Raw genomic sequence first — 11,720 nt, 5'->3', positions numbered from 1 at the left:
TGAAGGGCCTGGAAATACCTTTATTTGACCTCTGTTGTAGTGAATCTCCATTTCAATGAAGAACTCCCAACTGGCAGCACATTTCTAGTATTTATTAATCGGGTGCCTGGAAGGGATGGGCACAGACATTCCTTGGTCCATGCCTCCCAGTATTCAGAGCTTGCTGCTTACACCTGGGTGAAGGTGCTGCCAAAGGAATTTCTGGATCTCCTTCCAAGAATGCTCCTGTGCTGCAACATGGGACTGGGCTTCTCCTCCCCATACGACAACACAGGCAAACATGGAGACCCATGAGTGGTAGCAGAATGGTGACCCTGGGGGCTCAATCAGGTGTCCAGCACCTGGATAACAAAGCATGCTGTAGTTCTTCTTCTCATGCCTCCTCATTCTCTCCATCGCTTCCTCAGCAAATGCTTTGCTGTTGTAGTTCCTGTCATTTTCTCCCACAATGAAAAGGATGTTGGCTTCAGCTTTTTCTACAGGTAGGATGCTCCCCTGACTTGTCTCTGTGCGTATGACCTCAACTATGTCATGGATGTCCAGCTGTCCCATGGACCTATACCGTATGTGCTCCATTTTGTAAGGGATTGGATTGATGTGTAGATTCCGATAGCAAAGCGACGTCCCATTGAGGGCACTGGTCCCATTAATGCAAACTACGGCTTTGATCTTGGGAAGGAATGATGCCATGGCCAGTGCAATCTCAGCACCTTTGCATACTGAGACCAAGCCAATCCCTGTTCCCCCCACCTGGAAACACAGCAGAGAGAAATGGGTAGAGCATGGCACGAATGCACAGTCTGTCAGAGAATTCATTCTCCCTGCCAAGAATCTGAATATGGGATTCAAGTGGTGTACCAATGACAGTTTCTCTACCTAAACACGTATATAGTGTGACAATAAGCCAGGTACCTGTATCTTTACTTGCAAAATTAATGTAAAGTAGATAAGCATCTGATAGTCTAGGCTGGAAAGAAGAGGTATGCACCCCTGAATTATGCAATGCATAATCAAGATTGCACCTACAGGCTGGGCAGGTCATTAGGTATGTGTAGTGGCCAGTTTTTACACGTGTATTTGAGGCATTCATGCAGTCAACATAGGTTCATGCAATTATGAATATTATTCACAAGCATCCACCTTTCAAAATATACCTTCAGAACACTGAATTCACTCCCTGCATGTGACTGTCATAGTTACATTGGGACTTAACTCCCTGCCCCGTCCCCTCTCACTTCTCCCCCACACACTCACACATCTTCTGCAAATATGCCACACAGGCTTTGATGACTGGCTTGACCTATTTCTTTATTTGTTCACAAGTTCTAATCTGTATTGCTGGAAGAGTCAAATCATGAGCTCTGTAGACTTTTTTCCAGCTCTTAACGGGCAGTCCTGTGTGGAATATAGAACACAGTCATCTCTGGAGAAGGTCATAGAGAAGATGGCATCTCTCAAAGATCAAACTCAGCAGAAGGAGAACAAAGGGCTGTACACAGCCCTTGCCCTTCTAGGTATAGGTGTGGACTAGCTTGCTGCTGACTGCAGGGAATGCGTGTGAAGGTCCATATAGTTACCACAGTCTTCCAAGGCCTGTTGGCTGTGTCCAGCAGTGGTTGGGCTAGGGGGAAACGAGGGTGAGCTTATCTGCGAAAGGAATGTACCTTGGGGTGTCTCAAGAGGATGTTGATGGCTTCCTCAAAGTATTCCAGATCCACCTCAATTAGAATCTCAGGCAGGTCTTCATAACCAAAGTACGCCAGGGCAAGTGCAGCGAAACCACGACTGGCGAGAAGACTGGCTCGAAATTCAATAAGTCCACGCACGCCGCCAAACAGGTCAATCAGCCCTGGGAAAGGACCTTCTCCTAAGGAGATGAACAAGAAACCAGGGAAGTAAAAAAATGAATGGTTCTGGCTAAGGTGAGGGTCCTTCCTAATACCTTACAGCTCCACAGGCAGGGGCAGATCAGGGGGTGGGGAAGTGCAGTGGTACAGTTGCAGTCCTCTTTGATTCTTGATCCACCCAAACTTTAAAACCAGCTGCCTGGCAGTGGCAGCAGCATTTGTATTCAAGCAGGAGTGAGGGAGTCACCTGACTTCATGGCTCATTATAATCTACCTGATTCCTTCTTAATTCTTCATTCCAGAGGTGTTAACAACCTCTCACCTTTTTAATGGTTTGGATACTCTACTACTCAATGTACCCTTTCTTCTGTAATTCTGCTGTCTGCTAGCTGCTCTTGGTAATGTTGTTCCTATTTTTCAGGCCTGCAGACTCTTTCTAACTCTAGCTAAAAATATTAACTCTGGTGTGGAAAATATTAACTCAGATGACCATTAATTTTGGTGTGGAAAATATTAACTTGGATGAACATTAACTCAGGTGAGGGAAAAAAGGTTTCAGTGAAGCACTAGATGCACTGTCAAGATCCTCAAGAAGGCTAGATTTTTTTTATGAATGGGAAAGAGAGATTACATTTAATTCTAATGACTACCAAAGTAATGAAACAACACCTTTTGATTATTTGTTGCCTAGTTTGTTGTGGGTTTTATCCATAATATGTGAAATAGCAGATTAATGCACATCCCAATAAAGTTAAAATTATTTGATTTTAAACCAAATAATATAGCCATTGGCTCCTAGAATACTAGTAAAATTTCTAGTTCTTTTTTTTTTAACTGGAGAAAAATGTATTGTTACACGTGAAAATGCACCATGTCATCTGCACCCCTCTTTTCAAAATCCTAGATTTGTTCATATCCACAGGACTTCACTTTTTCTGTTTTTACACCATGCAGCTGGTTCCCAAGACCGGAGAAAAATTCTTGTATCTGCCTGAAACAGTATCAGACAAGTCACCTAGAAAACCCAGGATAAACCCCAGCCTGCTATTGTGAAGTGGAACCCAGCCCAGTTGAAATTTAGTTCCACGTTACACATTCATTCAGTGGCTCCATCACGATCCAAATGAGGATCTTCAGGGTTAGAGCATGGCAATGTGCATGACTGAATTTCCAAACAATTTAATTAAATAGTGAAACTGTAGTCTAAGAGATTCCCTGTTTGTCCACAGCTAAAGTGCAGTGAATGGAGTCTGTGCTACCATCTGGTCATCTTTGGTTTTTCAAATGCTGTTTTTTCCTGCATCTGCTGACCTTGGCCAATAAGCACTCCAAACTTCATCCCATTTCCCTATTTACATCACTTGCTTTAATCCACCTCCAATCACATAATCCCATCTTCCAAAGTGCCTTTATGTCTAAAGGAACACAAGTTGAGTAGTCAGTAAGAGAGTCTTATACTTGGCTCCCTGGAAGGCTCTTCAGCCATGGACAAACAGGAACTCCTACCCTATCATAAAACTTCATAACTTCTCATGTCTTACAGACCCTCCAGCCTTGAAACCCAAAAGTGTGCTGCTCTACACCACCACTTTCATCCTGGTGCTTCACAATGCTAAAACATGCACTTGCACACACACACTTATCTAAGTCACTGTATTCAAACAGTTATACTCACTGTATGGAAAAACCACCAACACTTTCATAGCTGTTTGCAGATAGAGAGCTTGTAACTACAATGTGCAAACTATTCACAGTTTGTAACACCCTCAGAAATATAAGATAGAGAAAGAGGCACAGGACAGAAGGGAGAACATATCCAGTTCTCCAGTGTAATCCAGTTATATAGAATTGAAATGAGATAAAAGAGGGCAATTGAGTAAAAACAGCAAGGAAAGTCTGTGAGGAGTTTCTCAGGGTTTTGAATAAATAGACTCTGATCTGTGTAAGTCTGCAGTCCTGGCACGTGTGCATGAGTCTGTGTTGTTTTTATCATAGCTTCTGGAGTTTACTGGCAGGTTAATTTGTGAGCACTGAGAACTTTATGCAAACACTGGCTGATATTATCCAAAAGGAATTTTGAGAACATCAACAGAAGCACTCTCAGTGGAAACTGACTCCCAAAAGACACACTTATCTAGTGTGCTGTTATTCGGTCAAGGAACAACACGACCCCATGAGACCCATGACTCTAGTGACAGCTGGTCAACATAGATCAGGTTTGGAACATTCGCAGGAAGCCGCCTGTGGTCAGTCTGCTCTTTAGGAGTCCATTGGAGGAGCCATTTGGCAAATAACTTAGCATAACAACCACACTGGAGAAGCTTGTGATCAGGGGGCAGACCATTCCTGTATAAATAAATAAAAAATCACTGCTGGTGGAATAAATCACTACATAAGGCAGGGTCACCAAGCTCTAGAATTGAGATGGAGGTCTTTCACCTGGTGGGAGGAAGAGGGCCCCACGCACTCTGCCGTCCCTGATCAGGATTCGTTGGACTCCCGGTGCCACATGCCATCTTTCCACAGTCTGGCTTATCACAGGCTGATCATGGGGTGTGGAAACCAAGTGGAATGAGCTGAACAAATCCAGGCTCACGTGGAATGGACTCTGCATCACATCTCGTTTCATCAACCTGTGAAACATCTTTTCTGGTTTCAGGAACTGGAAAAGACCCATGGGGTGCACGCCAGCATAATCTCCTCCCAGAGCAGCAGCTTGCTCCAAATCAACCTCACCAGCCTCATCAGTCCTGTAGAAAGCTCTGGACTGGAAAAGCACCCCCTTCTCATCTGTCAAAGAGGCTTGGAGGGTCACCAGCTCAGAGGGAGCCAAGCCAGAGACATGGATTTTCACTGGTTCATCAACAAGGGATGTCCTTGGGGTGACTGTGAGCTTGGCCATTGCCAAAGCAGAGCTCTAGTAGGAATAACAAAGAGAGAGGAGACAGAGAAAGTGAAACTGGGAACACTAAACAATTGAACTGCAATGTACTGAACTGTGAGACGGTGAGACAAGCGCCTTAGGTCAGATGATCCAGTCCTCCATCTGGTAAAAGGTGGTAGAATTGCAACACCCTGTTGCACAGTAAACTCACAAGTATGCTCCTATCATAGGATGGTGCTGGCCAACTTTTTTGACAGGTGTACCACAAAATTAGCACCAGTTGTGGACACTGCACTTTAGGAGGGATGTGGACAGCATCGAGGGTCCAGAGGAGGGCCATTTGTATGATTAGGGGGCAGCAGGGCAGGCCCTACGAGGAGCGGCTACAGGACCTGAACCTGTTCAGCTTCCACAAGAGGAGGCTGAGAGGGAATCTGGTGGCCGTCTATAAACTGGCCAAGGGAGACCAGCGGGCAATAGGAGAGTCCCTGTTCCCCTGAGCACTACTGGGAGTAACAAGGAATAACGGCCATAAGTTGATGGAGAGTAGATTCAGACTAGACATCAGGAGGCGCTACTTCACTGTCAGGGCGGCTAAGATCTGGAACCAACTTCCAAGAGAAGTGGTGCTGGCTCCTACCCTGGGGGTCTTTAAGAGGAGGCTAGATGAACACCTTGCCGGGGTTGTTTGACCCCAGCACTCTTTCCTGCCTTGGGCAGGGGGTCAGACTCGATGATCTAATAGGTCCCGTCCGACCCTAATATCTATGAGTCTAGGAGCAGCCAACATAGAGGCAGCATTGAATCAGAGGTCTAATGGGAAGTAGCAGCTTGGAGAAACTTATGACAAACTGCAGCACAGATGGCTGTGAGGGCTGGGGATTTCTGCAGGCAAGAGGGAATATTTACTGATAGCACTGTGGGCTCATCTGCCAGTTCCCTCCTTGGAAAGTTTTTACTGACACTACTATGTAACAGGAGAGCCCCTGGAGTTGTAAGTGCTAAATTTCCCCATGGCTTAGAGCAAAAGTGATTGAGAGTTTACTGAGTAGGGCTAACTGTACCTCCTTTAATAGTGCTGCACCTAAACAATTCAGGGACTGGTGCTCTACCAACAGCTTTTACACACGAAGTCAGAGCTCCTATTTTGGCTCTTTCACAACTGAATGTTAACTCCTAACTGGCACCTTTATTTTTATTAAATATTTGTATTATTCATTGACAGACCCACTAAGGCAGGATCCAGATATAAAAGGGAGCTCCTGGGGCAATAAGCTCCCATCACATCTTCCTTCCAAGGCCCCCTTTACAAACATTCATGCATTCAGCCTTGGCACTCCTGTGACAGACAGCGCTATCACTAGGGGACTATTTATGCTATTGCAGGAGGCACTGGTGCACAAGGGGCACTTTGATGTTCCTTACATCCTCCAGGCCAACTCACAGGGGATGCACTAATGCCTGCAAGCGCTAGCTGCAACCTGTTATTTTTTTCTTATGTTCCAACTGCACATTTAGGGCCAGCATTAGCATTTCTAGTTCAATGTGCAGCGCACAAAGAATAGAAAACTTACATGACTCAACCAAAGCCATGCTGCAGAACCAGGGTTAGCACCAAGCTGCTCCTACCTTAATATCCATGCTGAATCCTAGATAAGCCAGGAGTTTCCTGTGTACTGAACATTGGAAAAATGGCACAAAGCCAGAGGGACGGTTCTCAAATATATATGGGGAAGGGATAGGGTCACAGGCCAACAGGCTAAGCACATTGGGAAAAACACGGGTGAGCAAACATTGAGGTACATGTGCTCCGACTATACATAACAGAAAACATACATAACAGACAATAGCAATTACTTAGTAATAAAACCCTTCAAGAACAGATAGCCAGAAAACAAATAGAGACATTAACAATGTGGTGCAATACACTGAAGAAACCTTAAGCCCTCCCTTAACTCCAGGTGGGGGTTTGAGACAGGGGGACTCTCAAATCAGTCGTTAGTCTCACAAAATTGTCAGTTGCTGTGTACCCGATCTTCTCGTCTGAGCCTTGCTGCAGCTCCTGAGTCTCAGCATGCACTCTTGCTTGCTGCTGCTTCTTTCTCTCTCCCACTCTCTCCTCTCTGAGCTGTTTCTCTACCTCCCCTTCTATTTCCTTCCTCTTTCCCACAGCAGCCTGCTGGGAATGGTAGTTCCTGCCACAATGGTCTCGTGCATTACAACCCTTTTGGCAACCCAGACTGAGTGCTGCTGCCCAAAGCCAACACTGGGCTTTCTTTAGAACATGCTTTGTCACACTGATACAGCCACAGTCCCACAGGATGTATCTGATTCATGGCTAGGGACAGAAATTGCACATTAACCAGTGTGATTGGAAACCAGTTCAAATCTGTAACACAACAGAAGTTCAGTGCACATAAACCACTTGCAAAATGGCCAAAACTGGTTTAAGATAAATGTGGATGGATGTACTATCAGACTGAACTAACTGAGGTTAAACAGGTTAATTGAACGTCTGTCCCAGAACCCCTCCACATTCAAGTTAACTCAGTCCCTCAGCATCCCAGGATGCTTTGCACCTCCCTCACAAACCCCTCCTCCTCGCAGGGTGGGCAGGCTAGCCTTGGCCCAAGCTGTCTGCCCTAGCTGAGCAGGGGAGTGTGCTCTAGCACCCCCCAGCATCTGGCCTGGCATTTCTAGAATCAAAAGTGAATGCCTGTTCACTTGCTTATTGGTTCAATCTACGCAGCATAGACTAACCTGTGAAGATTGAATCAATTCAGCCTTGGACTTTTTGACTGTATGTACTTGGCCCATTTGATCACACAAATCCATCCATTGATCATGCACATACATATATACACACTCCAGAACAAGGCAGGTTCCCATATCCCTTCTCTCTTTCTAATCACAGTGTGTTCCTAGCACCTTTCACCCCCTTCCTCTTCTGCCCTTAGAGACAGCAGAGGAGCACTGGCCCCCTGCCAAGAAAAGGACAAGTTTCTAAATTTGACATGGAACCAGAGGTGAAGCTAGTATTGATTTCAGCACATGTTTTGGTTCCTAGGCATCTTAGAAAATCCCACTCAGAAAACTTCTTGAACATTAGACCCCTGAAAGCCTCTCACAAATCTGACCCTCCACACCCTGCTGCAGCAGACCTGGCATCCAGTTCTTACCTTTGCCCTCCACACTTCACAAACAACTCTGACTCCTGTGTTCAAAACCTCTAAGTCTGATTTGGTCTAATTACAAGTTAAAGCAACTCCTCCCCACAGCATCCCCTGTAAAGCTGTAGTCATGGTAAGCTAGGGGTAGCTCTGCAGCGTCTGGAACACCCTACATACCTGAGGACTCCCTATGTCTCTGAAACCAAAGAGGGTTGTAAGGCTGCTTCTGAGCCAAAGGGAGAAAGGCTGTTGGGACTAGCAGACAAACTCCTCCTATTTGTCCAACCTCCTTTCAGTCTTCTCCCTCCCCTTTTCCATTGTCCAATTCCCTCCCTGCCCTCACTTAAACAGGAGAAAAGCAGGAAGCAATAGGGCAAGTAGCGAAAAGAGGAGGGTTTCAGCACAGGGAGGACAAAGTAACTCTTTCCTTGCTAAGTAGATGCGAGTAGTAATTTTACAGGGAAAAAAACTAAGTTTGAGTTTATGGTCCTGAGATAGTGCTTCAAAGATCAGCAGCGTTACAATCCCCTACGCTTCTGCCAGGGTTGGGAAGCAGAGGAGAGAGAGGGTGAATTTGGAGGACCAGCTACATTTAACCATGCAGTACAAAACATAACAGTCTATTTAAGCAGTTAAAGAACAATCTGTCAGGTTACAGATTGCTATTTGATGGATTATGCATTTGAATAGAATTGTTTTATCTCATTCACAGGTTAGGGCGGGAGGAATGAGTTAAATTAAGATGGATATCTGTTTTCACTAAAGGAAATACAGTATAATTAAAACTTGCTCCTTTGATCTGTGGACAGAGCTGCTCACTAAAATATAACAAAGGATTAAAGAAAGAAAGAAAGAAATAGAACAGACATTTAACAGTATCAAATTCACATGCTGGAAGAACATCTCAGTAATTTACCTTTTTTCTCTTGTACTTTTTGGGGGGGGTTAAGTAATGAAAACATATCCCGGTCCACAAAAGGCAAAGTACTCTATGAACCTGCATTTGTTCCTCTAATGTTACTATATCCCTAAAAACGCAGTCACACACAGCAGAACTGAAACCACCAGAAAGGGTGGGCGTACAAATACACAGAAAGCCCTGAATGCTCCATAGAGGTCTGTTGCTATGGACCCCTACCCTCATGGACTTGCTTGTAGGCACAAGACTTAGAGGCTGGATCCCAATGAAAAAACAGTACCAAATATGTTTTTGAATAGAAGGGTTATTTTAAAGGGCTGAGAATTAAACTTAAGTCATGTAGTGTGCTTGAGTTCACTAGACATGCAAGTCAACCAGGCAAAAACAGCCTCTTTTTGTTCAGCAGTAAAAAATAGGGTGACATCTGCCCCTACCAGCTGTGAACTGCAGCTGGACTGAGGGGCCTGCACTGGTAGATGGAGGAGGGACTGTATGCAACTTTGCACCATGTGTTGCCACAACAGCCTTCATATCATCACCCCTGCAGTGACTGTCAGAGGCTCCATTGGGATAGCAGCCCCTCATCCTCAGTGAGACCGATAAGTGGGACATGGGGAAAGCTGCCTCTTTTCCTCCCCTAAGAAGAGGTGAGCAAAGACCATGGAGAGGAGATTTATTGCCAGAGTGACACAGTGGGTACATTCTGGGACCAGGTGTCCAAGAGACCTCACAGTGGACTACGTGGTATTTCCACCCATATCACCAGCTCTGGGAACCTGAAGTCTGGCAGGGCCTGGTTGTGTTGGTCTCATTCAGGACAAACTCCATTTCTTCCATTTTAACACAGGCAGACCTGTGAATCCTTGGCATTTAGATGTGATTTAATTCTCAGGAGGTTCCTGTTGTGTCCAAGAAGCAGAGGAGAACCATCCTTTACCTTGGTGACATCACATGGGCAATCTAAGCATGTCCACCACCCTGCACTAACACCTTGTTGGGTGACAGTGGTTACACATCAAAGGATGTGGTTTGTCCTAAAAAAGCCTCATAAAATGTCTTCTCTCCTTTCCACGTTCCCAACGTCAGACACACCAGTGTCAAATGAGAATTCTTCTGTCACCTTACTCCCTAGTGGTGTAACTCAGATGTGATGCCACCTCACAGATTAGGTTAAAGTATTTATTTTCTCCAGAGGTGGAACTAAACAGGGCTGTGCCCTGAGTGGTGGTGGTACCCAGTATGGGAGTGTAGCAAGTACCCATCTCAGGGCTGGTCACAATGCCCCCTGGTGGTTTTTCAGCCCTTGCCAACCTGGCTTCTCTTGGGACCCTCTTCCCTTCGCTCACAATAATTCTTTCAAACTGATGAAAATTTCAAGTCAGGTTCTGTTGGTCTAAGTGATCTGTTAAAGAACAAATGGATTGTGACCCAGGAGTGGGGGGGTCCTGGCAAGGATTTGTGCTTGGCAACTTTTCTATTGACCCTAATTAGGCAGCGCTCTGGGCTTATGCCCCTTTCACCTGCCCATCATTACACCACTGATTTCCACATTTGTACTGGGGTCAAAGTCTGGTAGAGCTCATGCAAACTGGGGCAATTCAAGGCATGTTCTGTTTATCTTAGCGAATGGTTGAAGATTGACTGGACCGTGACCTGGGAGCGTCAGTCCCTGAGGAGGATTTGTGTTAGATAACTTTTGCAACAAATAATTGGGTAAACAGGTGCAGCGGGCCAGGGCCAGGCAGGTAGGGCATTCTCTGGGACCTGAGGCAGGCCTTTCGTCTCACTGCAGGCTACTGTTACATGTTGGTTAACCTATTGTGCCCTGGTTCTTAACTTTCGATAAACCTAGTTAAAAAACTGGAATGGCTACCGATATTTTAATCTAGGCTCCCTCCCACCCCTTCCTGAGCTAAATTGCTTAATTAACAATCTGAACAATCTGGCTAATAGACTTCGTGACCCTGGATGGGCACGGCCAAAACCAGAGAGATTGGCATGTAAGTAGATTTCTTGAATTGCTGAGCTGGACTAGGCCATAGCTAGGACCAAGAAGCATTGCTGATATCCAGGGCTAAGAGTGCCAGACCGGAGCTGGAGGTGCAGCATCAGCAGCTGGAGGCCGTTAGATTAGGATCTGAGAAGGCCATAATTGACCATGGGAACAGAGGAGAATTAAACTGAAGGGCTAAAGATCAAAGCCTAGAGCAGGCACTGCTGACATCCAGGGCTGAGCATGCCAGACCAGAGTCAGAGGGGCAGTGGCAGTGGTTGGAGGTGGGAGCCCAGGGCTCTGGTGATGGTACAGGCCAAGAACCAGGCCAACACCAAGAGGCACATCAGTGGCTGGAGGCCATTGTAAATATATTTATATACCTCCCTAGGTAAGGCACATAGGTAAACCATAACTCTTGGGAAAAGGGGACTGGTACAGATACCAGTTGGAAGCATTTTCCCCTTTTTTGGAAAGAAAATATGATTCCAAAGTAAACAAATTTGAACAGTGGATAGCAGAGGTCACAAACCTTGCTTTTGGGATAGGAGACATTCTCCTAAATTTTGGAAGCATGATGTGTTTGAGAGCAGTGGGAATGCTTATGAGGAGTTTTTCCAGCAATGGTTTCGTGGTTGATTTTAGAGAAAAAAAAATCAGGTATAGATAAGAAAACTAAAAAATCAAGTATAGATAAGAAAACTAAAAGAGATGGAAAACTTGAGAGCCCAGGTAATGAGATTACAAACTTCGTTGAAAGATGCATGTAGGATAGCTGAGTGTGAACAAAGTTTGAAGAAAGTATTGCAGGAGTTGGAGGGAAAAGATATGAGGAAAAAAAGTGGAAATGACAGGCACAAAAGGTAGGGGTAGGTATTTGTGCAGTCGTTCAGGAATAAGAAGCTGG

The 11,720-nt window shown here is 45.3% G+C and overlaps 1 protein-coding gene across 2 annotated transcripts; it reads right to left on the bottom strand.

The window, feature by feature from the left end:
* On the bottom strand, positions 1 to 8,226 carry LOC109297370 (acyl-coenzyme A amino acid N-acyltransferase 1-like). 2 transcript variants are annotated; one of them, XM_019517072.1, is made up of 4 exons: positions 8,079 to 8,226; positions 4,287 to 4,764; positions 1,665 to 1,867; positions 1 to 750 (listed from the first exon to the last, which is right to left on the bottom strand). In XM_019517072.1, the coding sequence occupies exons 2-4, from the start codon at positions 4,747 to 4,749 to the stop codon at positions 154 to 156; spliced, it is 1,263 nt and encodes a 420-aa protein (XP_019372617.1). In that variant the 5' UTR covers positions 4,750 to 4,764; positions 8,079 to 8,226; the 3' UTR covers positions 1 to 153. The 2 variants fall into 2 exon arrangements, with proteins under 2 accessions (XP_019372617.1, XP_019372618.1); XM_019517073.1 differs by lacking the exon at positions 8,079 to 8,226 and adding an exon at positions 6,762 to 6,862.
* Between the last annotated feature and the right edge of the window lie 3,494 nt (positions 8,227 to 11,720).

This window comes from Gavialis gangeticus, unplaced genomic scaffold, assembly GCF_001723915.1.
Source record: "Gavialis gangeticus isolate Ggan-Ray unplaced genomic scaffold, GavGan_comp1, whole genome shotgun sequence".
NCBI lineage: Eukaryota > Metazoa > Chordata > Crocodylia > Gavialidae > Gavialis > Gavialis gangeticus.
This window is presented reverse-complemented; position numbering and strand designations above follow the sequence as displayed.